Genomic DNA, 16276 nt, shown 5'->3' with positions numbered 1-16276 from the left:
AAACCATAAGACCCCAGCTACAGTGGGGAGAACAAGTATTTGATAACCTGCAAAATCGGCAGTGTTTCCTACTTACAAAGCATGTAGAGGTCTGTAATTTTTATCATAGGTACACTTCAACTGTGAGAGACGGAATCTAAAACAAAAATCCTGAAACTCACATTGTATGATTTTTAAGTAATTAATTTGCATTTTATTGCATTACATAAGTATTTGATACATCAGAAATGCAGAAGGCAGACTGGCCTAGAGGCAGACAGAAAAGGTTACACACACTTATTTGGTACAGAAACCTTTGTTTGCAATTACAGAGATCAGACCTTTCCTGTAGTTCTTGACCAGGTTTGCACACACTGCAGCAGGGATTTTGGCCCACTCCTCCATACAGACCTTCTCCAGATCCTTCAGGTTTCGAGGCTGTCGCTAGGCAATACAGACTTTCAGCTCCATCCAAGATGTTCTATTGGGTTCAGGTCTGGAGACTGGCTAGGCCACTCCAGGACCTTGAGATTCCTTGAGACTCCTTAGTTGCCCTGGCTGTGTGTTTCGGGTCGTTGTCATGCTAGAAGACCCAGCCACAATGCTCTTACTGAGGAGGTTGTTGGCCAAGATCTTGCGATACATGGCCCCATCCATCCTCCCCTCAATACGGTGCAGTCGTCCTGTCCCCTTTGCAGAAAAGCATCCACAAAGAATGATGTTTCCACCTCCATGCTTCACGGTTGGGATGGGTGCTTGGGGTTGTACTCATCCTTCTTCTTCCTCCAAACACAGCGAGTGGAAGTTAGACCAAAAAGCTCTATTTTTGTCTCATCAGACCACATGACCTTCTCCAATTCCTTCTCTGGATCATCCAGATGGTCATTGGCAAACTTCAGACGGGCCTGGACATGCACTGGCTTGAGCAGGGGGACCTTGCGTGCTCTGCAGGATTTAATCCATGACAGCGTAGTGTTTACTAATGGTTTTCTTTGAGATGTGGTCCCAGCTCTCTTCGGGTCATTGACCAGGTCTCGCCGTGTAGTTCTGGGCTGATCCCTCACCTTCTCATGATCATTGATGCCTCACGAGGTGAGATCTTGCATGGAGCCCCAGAACCGAGGGTGATTGACCGTCATCTTGAACTTCTTCCATTTTCTAATAATTGCGCCAACAGTTGTTGCCTTCTCACCAAGCTGCTTGCCTATTGTCCTGTAGCCCATCCCAGCCTTGTGCAGGTCTATAATTTTATCCCTGATGTCCTTACACAGCTCTCTGGTCTTGGCCATTGTGGAGAGGTTGGAGTCTGTTTGATTGATTGTGTGGACAGGTGTCTTTATACATGTAACGAGTTCAAACAGGTGCAGTTAATACAGGTAATGAGTGGGAGACAGGAGGGCTTCTTAAAGAAAAACTAACAGGTCTGTGAGAGCTGGAATTCTTACTGGTTGTAGGTGATCAATACTTATGCCATGCAATAAAATGCCAATTAATTACTTAAAAGATCATACAATGTGATTTTCTGGATTTTTGTTTTAGATTCCGTCTCTCACAGTTGAAGTGTACCTATGATAAAAATACAGACCTCTACATGCTTTGTAAGTAGGAAAACCTGAAATCGTCAGTGTATCAAATACTTGTTCTCCCCACTGTATGTGGGAAATGTACCAAACACTGTCTCCGCATAGGGCAACCCCAACATTAGTCTAACCCTTCAATTGTCACTCACAGGGGATAGAGACACAGGAAAGGAGGGGGGCCAGGGAGGTACCTCCACTCTGAATGAAGGGGTAGGGGTAGGGCAGCTGTATCAGGCCTAAAGGGCCCCTGGGGAGAGGGGTATCGGGGACCCCCAACATGGGGCAAGAGGGGTGTGCTAGGGAGGTGGGGGGGGGGGTCATGGTGATTTTGGGATACAGTTCCCAGATACTGTCCCACAGGTGATCCATCATGACATTCTGTTGAGACATTTTACAGAAACGTAGTAGTAACAAGCATATACATAAATACATGATCCAGTAGTCCACTTCTATTGTAACGAGGAGTAATCCATTGTTTTATGACACATTCTACAGCAGGTAGCCCTCCCCCTAAAACATTTCTATATTCACCATGGTCAAAAAGCTCTAGTGTTTTAATTTGTTTTTAAATACACTACAGTCTTAGAAGTCCAAGTTAAATCCTGGTGTTAACAGTCGGGCAGAAACGTGTCCATCCTGTGCAGGAATGCACACAGCACCCCTAAATATAGCCCCATAGGTTATTCAAGCACGTACCACCATGACAACATGAGAAGGGTTCTATGACTGACTGTCTGTGTAGCATCTTCTCATTCATAAGGACCTTGGAGGAGAATTGCCCATAGCAGCTGGTAGTGATCAGTATCTCAGTGTTCAAGGGATAATCTTGTTTTCACTCTGCAAGAGAGCATGAGATGGAGAGCGGTGAGATGGAGAGTGAGAGGGGGATTACCTGAAGTAGAGCTGGGTATCAGTGGACAGGATGGTCTTGATCTTTATCAGGACATTCAAGCTGCACCACGTGTTGGCCACTTTATCCTGTCAACACACTTTATCCTGTCAACACACTTTATCCTGTCAACACACTTTATCCTGTCAAAACACACACACTTTTAATAAGAAAATTAATACGTTTCATAGCTCACTTCCTATAACGATGCAGAACCAATAGGTTGATCATATTCCTTATTGTTAGTGAAGTGTTTATTATCGATGTGAATCATTTAAATGAGTTATAAAACTCATTACAAGGGTTTTAAATTTAGAAAACCACATATGGTATGAGAGTACGCTGCTTTAAAAAGCATTCGGTTTTGAAGAGAAGGCTAATAAGTGGCATTGCTCCAAGTAATCATTTTCCAACTGAAAGTGCAATAAGAATTCCTTCTTTGCATTCCACAGTGTATTTGTACAGGAGCGCTTGGAAGGTATTACCAGCCTCATAAATCGCCTGTCAGGTCATATGGAACGGGATGTCACTAGAAGCTATGCACTTTCTGTAAACTTGGGGACACAGGGTTAATGTTCAGAGATAATCACATTACGATCATTTCTGCATTCTTCGGCACATTCAGACCACCCCATAGAAGAACACTGTCACAGTGTGTCCACCCACCACACCACCCAAAGCATAGTTATAACCATTGGGAAACAGATCCAAACTGTCAGCCTTAACGACGGTCTTTGCGGTTGGGGTAGCTAGCAGGAAATGGAGGACGGAGGACTGACCGTGTAATTCATGTTGATTTAAGGCCTTAGCAGTTGTTCTGAGATCAGATGTTAAGACCCCCTGCTGCTTCTACTGGCTGTGATATGACACAAAGTAGAAATACAATGCATAGATCACTGTAGTCTAATCATGTCTCGTAATAGTGTGGTCTTTTCTATAGGGTGAATTTCTATGCGGTCCACTGGGCTTGCTACAGCTGCTCAGAGCACAGCTGTGTGTGTGTGGAGGTTACAGACAGGCCCAGTCAGCAGGCTGTCCGTCCTGCAGACGTCGAGGCCCCATCTCTCCTCAAACACACCCCCTGTAGCCCCCCCCCCCCAAATAACGACCCTATCGGAATGTCCTCCAACGCCGCCTCGGCTGAGGGCTACACAGGAACCTGGGGTTCGGCTGCAAATGTGGGTAAGTGCCGATGGCGTCACTCTTCACCTATAAACCAGCTTGGAATTTCATAGGCTGCAGCATTTGGTGCCATTTTTGTGAAGCAGGAAAACAGGCGGTCAGAGTGCTGCGTGGTGGGTAAACGTACAACTTACCCTCCTCACCCCCTCAACCTTCCCCCACCACCCCTTCTCGCCCTGTCTGCTTGTCCCAGTCCGGCTTCTGCTTACGTGCACAATTTCACAATTAGTTCAGGCAGGCTTCTCCTGGAGACCCTCGCACCACGGGGTCACCCACACTTTGTATATTATGTTTGTATCATTTCATAAATAAATAACTATAACTAACTATACTGCCAGCATGACCAACCTCACATAGCCTTTTTGGGGTGGGATAAATACAGATAAATACTTTACCCAAGAGTATAATGATATATCCCATTGACTGATCGTGGTTTTTTCAGATCCCCTAACAATACAGTTTGCAGGTCCATCGGAACCCTGGTATTATGACATAACAACATTCCTGGACCTGACTCCAAAAGCGAGCCACCGTTGGACAGTACCAGAAAATACATTTTATTGATTCTGTTTCCTTGTGACAAGAGACTGCACAAGGCTGACTGTTTAATTTTCAATTACTTCTCACATCACCGCACCTTGGGGAATGGGTGCAGGGCACAGGGCAGGCTTCCAAAACTAGAGCAGCTGGCCTTGGCCTCTGAGCTGCCAACCACCTCTACACCGCCCCTGTAACAGTGTTACCTCAGCAGCTCATCCGTGACATGCTTTCAATATGTTCTAACTAATGTCCCCAGTGTGAGCCATCACTGTCCATCAGTTTTTCATTTCCCCCCCTCTGCACCTCTCCTCCTGTGTGTACATACACGCGTGTAAGTTCACTTTTCAAGCACGCAGCAGTTTAGCTGCCAACGTTTTGCACAACGAATGGATGCACTCTGACACGCATAGTGTTGGCCCTTGGCACCGAACCATGCATCACACGGCTAAAACATGGCCCCGCAATGATGTGCTGAAAATACCCTGGCAGTAAATGTGTTAGATTTATCTTTACCCCCCCCAGTCACTACGACCCCCCCTCCCCAGATAGAGCAAACCTGATCTTCTGACCTTTCACCATTTTATTCCTCTGTTTTCTTTGATCCTGCAGGAGATCCATTTCCAATTGGCTAAGCACAGAGGAATTGATGGAGGGTAGCAGGTTTGTGTGTGTGTGTCTGTAAGAGCATGTAGGCTGTGAAGAACAGGAGGCGCAGCATACCACTCCTGTCTACGAGGGCAGCACTTTGTTGACTACCATAAACCTCCTCGTCTTTCTAACACCAACTGATTTCGACTTGGCAGATAGTGTGGTCTCTCAAAATTGGGCTGTGGGTGGAGAATCTGGTTTGGGTTACTCTGTTGGTCTCCAGAACATTCTACAAGCTTTAGGTGACTCACGTCGCAGAATGTTAGGGAAACCACTTGACTTGATAGTATGACTAATTGCCTTGAATACTGAAACCTTTTTGTACGTACCTCGAATAGGCCTCGCCCCACAGGGAAAAGGCGGTGCACCACCTGCAGGATCTGGCCAGGGTCAGACAGGAAGGGCAGCCAGCAGAGGGCAAAGGTCACCAGGACTGTTACAGCGATCTTGACTAGCAGGAACAGCCTGGGTGGGTGGTGGATGAGAAAACAAATGATAAAGTACACCGAACCTTTGAAACAGTCAAATACCCAAAACATAATCTTACACACGGTCTAAGATACCCAAAACTGGCTACGTTGACATGTACTGTAAAGCAGTGAAACATGATCATTCATATTGTCAATAGTATTAATTGGCTGAATCTCACATCACAACAGCTGTGAGTGGAACTATCCACATCCCATGCGTTAGCTAAAAGTCTTCACGGTAGGTCAGCTGTAGTAGCTGAGTGGCGGTAAAGTTGCACACACAGGAACAGCCGAGGAGCTTGGGCATGGCCATAATGTCATCTGGACATATCTTCCCCTGCCCATCTAATCTAGCTATCCATTAGCCCTTGGTACATTGTTATTAGATAAACAAATGTGGGGACACTAGAAACAGTCATCCAATCTGATTGGCTCGCCTCAGTAACTCTGCTACTCTGTTTTGGAGAAAATGTAGGCTACTTTATGGGGCCATGTTTTGTGGGAAGGGCTATACAGACTTTTCTGGCTTGCAAACCGACTAGCGTTAACTGTAGCCTAAACTTAACCCTGACCCTAACCTAAATTTTAACCAATTCTGAAATTAAATATTGATTTGCATTTCAGAAAAGTCTGCATAGCCCTTTCCATGTTTTGTCCACTGGCGACAGAAAATGATTCATTCTGGGCATTACTTTAAAAACAATCATGCTGATTCAGTGAATGATGAATATAATATAATCTGATGTTTAATGCTTTTGGGAGGGATCTTAGACCATTCCTCCATACAGAATACTTCCTTGATATCCTTTATCTGCGCTTATGGACTGCCCTCTTCAATTCACAGACCGAGTTCACCTTGTATCTTTATTTACCTTTTATCTCAATATTTGCATTCTATGCACACTCACAGGGCCCTACACACACACACACTCCATCTTCTGACTCACACATACAGTACCAGTCAAAAGTTGACACACCTACTCATTCAATGGTTTTCTTTATTTTTACTATTTTCTACATTGTGGAATAATAGTGAACACATCAAAACTATGAAAAAACACATATGGAATCATGTAACCAAAAAAGTGTTTAACAAATCAAAATTCTTCAAAGTAGCCACCCTTTGCCTTTAGAGCTTTGCACACTCTTGGCATTCTCTCAACCAGCTTCACCTGGAATGCTTTTCCAACAGTCTTGAAGGAGTTCCCAAATATGCTGAGCACTTGTTAGCTGCTTTTCCTGCACTCTGTGGTCCAACTCATCCCAAACCATCTCAATTGAGTTGAGGTCAAGTGATTGTGGAGGCCAGGTCATCTGATGCAGCACTCCATCACTCTCCTTCTTAGTCAAATAGCCTGGAGGTGTGTTTTGCGTCATTGTCCTGTTGAAAAACAAATTATAGTCCCACTAAGCACAAAGGAGATGGGATGGCGTATCGCTGCAGAATGCTGTGGTAGCCATGCTGGGGAAGTGTGCCTTGAATTCTAAATAAATCACCAACAGTGTCACCAGCAAAGCACCATTACGCCTCCTCCATGCTTCACGGTGGGAACCACACATACGGAGATAATCCGTTCACCTACTCTGTCTCTCACAAAAACCTGCAAGTGTTTTTGTGAAGACAGATTTCCACCGGTCTAATTAATGTCCATTGCTCATGTTCTTGACCCAAGCAAGTCCCTTCTTCTTATTGGTGTTCTTTAGTAGTGGTTTCTTTGCAGCAATTCGACCATGAAGGCCTGATTCACAAAGTCTCCCCTGAAAGGTTGATGTGTCTGTTACTTCAACTCTGTGAAACATTTATTCGGGCTGCAATTTCTGAGGTTGGTAACTCTAATGAACTTATCCTCTGCAGCAGAGGTAACTCTGGGTCTTCCTTTCCTGTGGCAGTCCTCATGAGAGCCAGTTTCATCATAGCGCTTGATAGTTTTGCGACTGCACTTGAAGAAACTTTCATGAATTTGATTGACTAACCTTCATGTCTTAAAGTAACAATGGACTGTCGTTTCTCTTTGCTTATTTGAGCTGTTCATGCCATAACAATGAACTTGGCCTTTTACCAAATAACGCTATCTTCTGTATACCACCCCTACCTTGTCACAACACAACTGATTGGCTCAAATGCATTAAGAAGGAAGAAATGCCACAAATGAACTTTTAACAAGGCACACGTGTTAATTGAAATGTATTCCAGGAGACTACCTCATGAAGCTGGTTGACAGAATGCCAAGAGTGTGCAAAGCTGTCATCAAGGCAAAGGGTGGCTACTTTGAAGAATCTCAAATATAAAATATATTTTGATTTGTTTCACACTTTTTTGGTTACTACACGATTCCATGTGTTATTTCATAGTTTGTCTTCACTATTATTCTACAATGTAGAAAAATAGTAAAAATAAAGAAAAACCCTTGAATGAGGAGGTGTGTCCAAACTTTTGATTGGTATGGTACATTTATACTGACTCTACACACACACACACCCACTCAAGCTGCTGCTACTGTGTTTATCATATATCCTTTTGCCTAGTCACCTTCCCCCTATACATATCTACCTCCATCACTCCAGTATCCCTGAACCTGTATATAGTCACCTTCCCCTTATACATATCTACTTCCATCACTCCAGTATCCCTGAACCTGTATAGTCACCTTCCCCCTATACATATCTACTTCCATCACTCCAGTATCCCTGAACCTGTATATAGTCACCTTCCCCCTATACATATCTACTTCCATCACTCCAGTATCCCTGAACCTGTATATAGTCACCTTCCCCCTATACATATCTACTTCCATCACTCCAGTATCCCTGAACCTGTATATAGTCACCTTCCCCCTATACATATCTACTTCCATCACTCCAGTATCCCTGAACCTGTATATAGTCACCTTCCCCCTATACATATCTACTTCCATCACTCAAGTATCCCTGAACCTGTATATAGTCACCTTCCCCCTATACATATCTACTTCCATCACTCCAGTATCCCTGAACCTGTATATAGTCACCTTCCCCCTATACATATCTACTTCCATCGCTCCAGTATCCCTGAACATGTATATAGTCACCTTCCCCCTATACATATCTACTTCCATCACTCCAGTATCCCTGAACCTGTATATAGTCACCTTCTCCCTATACATATCTACTTCCATCACTCCAGTATCCCTGAATCTGTATATATGGTATTGGAACTGACTTTTTAAATATTTCCTGTATGTAGTATGCTCACTCACTGACTGTGTTTCATATTTCTTACTCTTATTTCTCTTGTTATTGTTTTCTAGTAATACATTGTTATTGATTATTGCAATGTTGGGTTTTGGGTTAGCAAGAAAGGCATTTCACAGTACTTGTGCATGTGACATTAAAACTTGAAACAAACCACAGGTTTTCAATGGGGTTCAAGTCCGGAGACTGAAATGGCCATTGCAAAATGTCCTGATACTGGGTAATGTTCATGATGCTGTTGACCTTAACAAAGGCCCCAGGACCAGTGGAAGCAAAATAGCCCCATAACACCAAAGATCCACCGCCATATTTTACAGTAGGTATGGTGTTATTTTCTGCTCATTACATTGTAATTTTGACGCCAAATCCACCACTAGTGTGTGTGGCCAAAGAGCTCTATTTTCATGTCGTCCAACAAATGTAAAAGCCTGGAGTTTGCTAAACGGCATTGGCACTTGGATTGGAACCAGTTCTTTGGTCAGATGACATGAAAATAGAGCTCTTGACCACACATATCCCTCCCAACGGGTTCTCCGGCTCATAATTTTTTTTTTTTAAAGGCTCAGTGTGGTTATCCTCACAAGGTAAGGTATTGAAAATGGGTGACCCCTACCTCTTTGAGCAATTGTATTAGTATAAAATAATATATATTCCCAATTGTTTTCAGCATACAATATAGTTCAGTATTTTTATAATTTATTCAGTCATGTTTGCTCATCTTTATCAGGGGTGTCAATAATTTCGGACCCACTGTATATCATCTCGCCACACACACAGTCCCATTCACACAAACCCTCTTAGCCAGGGGTATAAGTCTAAGTCAGCTAACTCACCCTCGGCCTGCCAGGCCCTGCTTGAAACACTTGCCCAGTAAGTAGCAGAAGAAGGGTAGGGAGTGGTAGAGCTCCATCTGTTTGTAGTTGAGGGACAGGACGAAGGCCAGAGAGCCCAGCACGTCCCAGCCCAGACCCAGAACCACCACACCCCATAGGGCCAGCCCCAGGCTTATACTGTTATATCTGACGCCCAGTTAAAGAATACATAGTCATGATGGTACTGTTACCAGATGCTCTGCTATGCCTCATTCATACAAATCCTGGTCTCCAATCAAACTGCTTCTACCATGATTCATCTCATTTATATTCACACTGGCTGAACATACAGTGCTTTCTGAAAATATTTTCAGACCCCTTGACATTTTCCACATTTTCTTTCATTACAGCCTTATTCTAAAATAAATTACAGATTTCTTTCCTTCATCAATATACACTGCTCAAAAAAATAAAGGGAACACTAAAATAACACATCTTAGATCTGAATGAATGAAATATTCTTATTAAATACTTTTTTCTTTACAAAGTTGAATGTGCTGACAACAAAATCACACAAAAATTATCAATGGAAATCAAATGTATCAACCCATGGAGGTCTGGATTTGGAGTCACACTCAAAATTCAAGTGGAAAACCACACTACAGGCTGATCCAACTTTGATGTAATGTCCTTAAAACAAGTCAAAATGAGGCTCAGTAGTGTGTGTGGCCTCCACGTGCCTGTATGACCTCCCTACAACGCCTGGGAATGCTCCTGATGAGGTGGCGGATGGTCTCCTGAGGGATCTCGTGCTTCTACACCTGCATTGCTTGCTGTTTGGGGTTTTAGGCTGGGTTTCTTTACAGCACTTTGAGATATCAGCTGATGTACGAAGGGCTATATAAATAAATTTGATTTGATCTCCTCCCAGACCTGGACTAAAGCATCCGCCAACTCCTGGACAGTCTGTGGTGCAACATGGCATTGGTGGATGGAGCGAGACATGATGTCCCAAATGTGCTCAATTGGATTCAGGTCTGGGGAACGGGCGGGCCAGTCCATAGCATCAATGCCTTCCTCTTGCAGGAACTGCTGACACACTCCAGCCACATGAGGTCTAGCATTGTCTTGCATTAGGAGGAACCCAGGGCCAACCGCACCAGCATATGGTCTCACAAGGTGTCTGAGGATCTCATCTCGGTACCTAATGGCAGTCAGGCTACCTCTGGTGAGCACATGGGCTGTGCGGCCCCCCAAAGAAATGCCACCCCACACCATGATTGACCCACCGCCAAACCGGTCATGCTGGAGAATGTTGCAGGCAGCAGAACGTCCTCCACGGCATCTCCAGACTCTGTCACATGTGCTCAGTGTGAACCTGCTTTCATCTGTGAAGAGCACAGGGCGCCAGTGGCGAATTTGCCAATCTTGGTGTTCTCTGGAAAATGCCAAACGTCCTGCACGGTGTTGGGCTGCAAGCACAACCCCCACCTGTGGACGTCGGGCCCTCATACCACCCTCATGGAGTCTGTTTCTGACCGTTTGAGCAGACACATGCACATTTGTGGCCTGCTGGAGGTCATTTTGCAGGGCTCTGGCAGTGCTCCTCCTGCTCTTCCTTGCACAAAGGCGGAGGTAGCGGTCCTGCTGCTGGGTTGTTGCCCTCCTCCACGTCTCCTGATGTACTGGCCTGTCTCCTGGTAGCGCCTCCATGCTCTGGACACTACGCTGACAGACACAGCAAACCTTCTTGCCACAGCTCGCATTGATGTGCCATCGTGGATGAGCTGCACTACCTGAGCCACTTGTGTGGGTTGTAGACTCCGTCTCATGCTACCACTAGAGTGAAAGCACCGCCAGCATTCAAAGTGACCAAAACATCAGCCAGGAAGCATAGGAACTGAGAAGTGGTCTGTGGTCACCACCTGCAGAACCACTCCTTTATTGGGGGTCTTGCTAATTGCCGATAATTTCCACCTGTTGTCTATTCCATTTGCACAACAGCATTTATTGTCAATCAGTGTTGCTTCCTAAGTTGACAGTTTGATTTCACAGAAGTGTGATTGACTTGGAGTTACATTGTGTTGTTTAAGTGTTCCCTTTATTTTTTTGAGCAGTGTACATACAATACCCCATAATGACAAAGCAAAAACAGTTATTTTAACATTTAAAAAAAAACTGAAATATAACATTTACAAGTATTCAGACCCTTTATTCAGTACTTTGTTGAAGCACCTTTGGCAGCGATCACAGCCTCGAATCTTCTTGGGTATTTTTTAAATTTTACTAGGCAAGTCAGTTAAGAACAAATTCTTATTTTCAATGACAGCCTAGGAACAGTGGGTTAACTGCCTGTTCAGGGGCAGAACGACACATTTGTACCTTGTCAGCTCGGGGATTCGAACTTGCAACCTTTCGGTTACTAGTCCAACACTCTAACCACTAGGCTACCCTGCCGCCCCCGGTATGACGCTACAAGTTTGGCACACCTGTATTTGGGGGAGTTTCTCCCATTCTTCTCTGCAGATCCTATCAAGCTCTGTCGGGTTGGATGGGGAGCGTCTCTCCACAGCTATTTTCAGGTCTCTTCAGAGATGTTTGATCAGGTTCAAATCTGAGCTCTGGCTGGGCCACTCAAAAACCTTCAGAGACTTGTCCCGAAGCCTGTATTGGCTGTGTGCTTAGGGTCGTTGTCCTGTTGGAAGGTGAACCTTCACCCACAGTCTGAGGTCCTGAGTGCTCTGGAGCAAGTTTTCATCAAGGATCTCTCTTCTACTTTGCTCCGTTCATCTTTCCCTCGATTCTGACTAGTCTCCCAGTCCCTGCCACTGAAAAACATACGCACAGCATGATGCTGCCACCACCATGCTTCACCGTAGGGATGGTGCCAGGTTTCCTCCAGATGTGACGTTTGGCATTCAGGCCAAATAGTTCAATATTGGTTTCATCAGACCAGAGAATCTTGTTTCTCATCATCTAAGTCCTTTAAGTGCCTTTTGACAAACTCCAAGCGGGCTGTCATGTGCTTTTTACTGAGGAGTGGCTTCCGTCTGGCCACTCTATCATAAAGGCCTCATTGGTGGAGGGCTGCAGAGATGGTTGTCCTTCTGGAAGGTTCTCCCATCTCCACAGAGGAACTCTGGAGCTCTGTCAGAGTGACCATCGGGCTCTTGATTACCTCCCTGACCAAGGCCCTTCTCCCCTGATTGCTTAGTTTGGCAGGGAGGCCAGGTCTAGGAAGAGTCTTGGTGGATCCAAACTTCTTCCATTTAAGAATGATGGAGGCCACTGTGTTCTTGGGAACCTTCAATGCTGCAGAATTTTTTTGGTACCCTTTCCCAGATCTATGGACAATTCCTTCAACCTCATGGCTTGGTTTTTGCTCTGTCATGCACTGTCAACTGTGGGACCTTATATAGACAGGTGTGTGCCTTTCCAAATCATGTCCAACCAATTGAATTTACCACAGGTGGACTCCTAAAAAGTTGTAGAAACATCTCAAGGATGATCAATGGAAACAGGATGCACCTGAGCTCAATTTCAAGTCTCATAGCAAAGGGTCTGAATACTTATGTAAATAGGGTATTATTATTTTTTGGGTAATAAATTTGCAAAAAATTCTAAACCTGTTTTAGCTTTGTCATTATGGGTTATTATGTGTAGATTTCATGGAAAATGTGTATTTAATCATTTTTAGAATAAGGCTGGAACGCAAAACAACATTTGGAAAAAGTCAAGGGGTCTGAATACTTTCCAAATGCACAGCACCTGGGATGACAAGAAATGGTCATGATTTTGACATAAGAATAATATGATCCAGTGATAGAAACAGCTTGGGTTTTTAAAGGATACTGGAAATGCCCGTAGTCGATTAGAATAAGGCCTGGATAGAGCAGGATACAGAGGACTGTGCAGACCTAGGCAAGAAGAGAACACAACACACATTATCGTGAGACGGGCAGGTAATGCCTATCTAATACAGTATCTTTGTTTTTGTAATTCTCAAAACTGAGACTGCACTTATTTTGAGTTATACATCAAATAGAGGGAATGTAAATGTCAGAAGTCTGACATACCTTCTTTTTGTTTGATCCTTCACTGAGGTAAAAACTGTAAAGAACAACAGCAGGAATGTATATCAGCAGATCTGCAACAAGAACTGAGCAAAGATACATATATTCAGTCCCACAAATGAATCACTATGCTCTGCGTTGGTGTCTCACTCCTATGTGATGCTCGTCACTCAACCAACAGTCCGTGCGGGGGTGGGGGGGGGGGTTCTTTAACCTGTACTATTATTTAAACTGGCTGTCAGTGGTGTTAATGTGTACTGTTCTTTAACCTGTCTGTCAGTAGTGTTGATGTGTACTGTTCTTTAACCTGTCTGTCAGTTGTGTTGATGTGTACTGTTCTTTAACCTGTCTGTCAGTTGTGTTGATGTGTACTGTTCTTTATCCTGTCTGTCAGTTGTGTTGATGTGTACTGTTCTTTAACCTGTCTGTGAGCAGCGTTGATGTGTACTGTTCTTTAACCTGTCTGTCAGCAGCGTTGATGTGTACTGTTCTTTAACCTGTCTGTCAGCAGCGTTGATGTGTACTGTTCTTTAACCTGTCTGTCAGTAGCGTTGATGTGTACTGTTCTTTAACCTGTCTGTCAGCAGCGTTGATGTGTACTGTTCTTTAACCTGTCTGTCAGCAGCGTTGATGTGTACTGTTCTTTAACCTGTCTGTCAGTAGTGTTGATTTGTACTGTTCTTTAACCTGTCTGTCAGTTGTGTTGATGTTTACTGTTCTTTAACCTGTATTTCAGTAGTGTTGATGTGTACTGTTCTTTAACCTGTCTGTCAGCAGTCTTACCTGTGGCTCTCATAAACAACTTATGTCCATAGCTTTCATGACCTCGAGACGCATGCAACTCCACCCAGTCTGGGTTTATCAGCTTGGCCCTGCAGGAAAGCACAACAAAGTAATATAATAATGATAACATTCATAATATATTGCAGTACTTGTGTGCATACATTTTCATACGGTGGCCCCAGCAGAAATCAAACCCATGATCCTGATGTTTGTGTGTGTGCCCTCAGACTTACACATGTGCACAGAGCAGGCTGTGGTAGGCTGTGAGAGGGGGATAGTCCAAACCCCAGTAGTTTAGGTTGTTGTCTGTAGTGTTGAAGTACCTGAAGGATGAAAACAACATTAAGTTATCCTAACTATTGCTTAGAAACTTTATAAAAACACAAAGATGCAAGACAGGACCATAGACAGCTGCATAGACCAACCATTCATGAACAGGCAGATTGTATGTCACTTCTTGCCAGTGCCTTTGAGCTTCGTAGTCCCCGAACATGGGTGGTTTGCCTGCCCCTGAAAATAAGAGAAATGGGTAAAAATGCTGCTGAATAATAATAGCTAGCTATATGAAATATGCAGAGAACGAGATTACAGTCCTGCTGTTGAACAGTGGCTAGCTAGTAAGCGGACTCATGTTTATGTCTCTAGCAAGCTATTGTCCATAATCATTTCACCAAAATACCGGTTGCATTTTACCACTCAAAATCAACAATTTGACAAGTTTACAATGCAATCTGGCTAGGATTTCTAGCTAACTATGTAGCTATGAAACGGGGCTGTCAGTGAGCCCTACAGGTGCAACATTAGCATATAGCTAGCTAGCTACGGTCCACTTCCTACCTGAATAAGAGTTCAAGGATACAGCCCATCTTGCCGTAAGACCGAACAAAACACAAATGGACACAAGGCTCCAGTTCTCCATGACCGATACTATACAACAGCTTTATTATTGGCAACGAAATGCTATAATTCTCGATGCATGTTGCAGCTTCCGTGCAGGATTGTTGTTTACACTTCCTGAACACGTCAGCGCAGGCGCCGGTTGATGACGTGTCGTGGTGAACTCGGTTCTTCTTTGGTCAGAGCTGGATGATGCTGACGATAGAGAATATTCGATTTCAATCAAAAGCAGAATAAACCGAAACCGACATTATAAGATTGATAGTGAAGGATTTAGCTACTTTGGCTTTTTGTTCAAATATGTGATTTGGACATTGAAGGAACCAGTTTTTCCACAAGTAGGCTAACCAATACACTCCTAGAAAAAGGTGTTATCTAGAACCTAAAAGGTTTCTTCGGCTGTCCCCATAGAGGACCCATTGAATAACCATTTTTGGTTCTAGGTATAACCCTTCTGGGTTCCATGTAAAAACCCTTTCCACCGAGGGTTCTACCTGTAACCCAAACGGTTTCTACCTGGAACCAAAAAAGGGTTCCACTATGGGGACAGCTGAAGAACCTTTTTGGAACACTTTTTTTTCTCAGGGGCTCCCGAGTGGCTAAGCAGTTTAAGGCACTGCATCTCAGTGCAAGTGGTGTCACTACAGTCCCTGGTTCGAATCCAGGCTGTATCACATCCGGCCGTGATTGGGAATCCCATAGTGCGGCACACAATTGGCCCAACATCATCAGGGTTTAGCCGGGGTAGGCCGTCATTGTAAATAAGAATTTGTTCTTAACTGACTTACCTAGTTGAATGAGGGTTAAATAAAAGTAATTGGCCACGTGGGCTTAGACAGTTGGTTTGGGGTTACATTAATTTGGCCACGTGGGCTTAGACAGTTGGTTTGAGGTTACATTAACTAGTAGACAGTAATTTTAGCCATTATTTTGACCCACATGATAAAACAATGCCTATAGTCTGAGACTTCAGTGAGTGCTATGACAAGGCATGATTCTCTATGAAGGATTGACAAACAAGAGAGGTAACAATATGTGACAGCAATAGGAGGTAGTTTATGAATATGTAAATTCTGTCGCACAATATCAGTACCACGGTGCTTGTTGTCACCTGTCTATGTATACTACTTGTATACTGTCTATCTGCCCAGAGGCACATCCTGTATGACCTTTCAGTCTAGTGACATCTACA

General features: G+C 44.0%; 1 protein-coding gene across 1 annotated transcript; it reads right to left on the bottom strand.

The window, feature by feature from the left end:
- Window positions 1-2434: 2434 nt before the first annotated feature.
- On the bottom strand, window positions 2435-15234 carry LOC116353043 (dolichyl pyrophosphate Man9GlcNAc2 alpha-1,3-glucosyltransferase-like). The gene is made up of 9 exons (XM_031785624.1): window positions 15025-15234; window positions 14613-14697; window positions 14421-14510; window positions 14188-14276; window positions 13408-13490; window positions 13184-13248; window positions 9353-9538; window positions 5148-5283; window positions 2435-2537 (listed from the first exon to the last, which is right to left on the bottom strand). The coding sequence occupies exons 1-9, from the start codon at window positions 15104-15106 to the stop codon at window positions 2448-2450; spliced, it is 906 nt and encodes a 301-aa protein (XP_031641484.1). The 5' UTR covers window positions 15107-15234; the 3' UTR covers window positions 2435-2447.
- Between the last annotated feature and the right edge of the window lie 1042 nt (window positions 15235-16276).

This window comes from Oncorhynchus kisutch, linkage group LG13 (assembly GCF_002021735.2).
Source record: "Oncorhynchus kisutch isolate 150728-3 linkage group LG13, Okis_V2, whole genome shotgun sequence".
Taxonomy (NCBI): domain Eukaryota; kingdom Metazoa; phylum Chordata; class Actinopteri; order Salmoniformes; family Salmonidae; genus Oncorhynchus; species Oncorhynchus kisutch.
The sequence above is the reverse complement of the archived record's forward strand: the minus strand, read 5'-3'. Positions and strand labels throughout refer to the sequence as shown.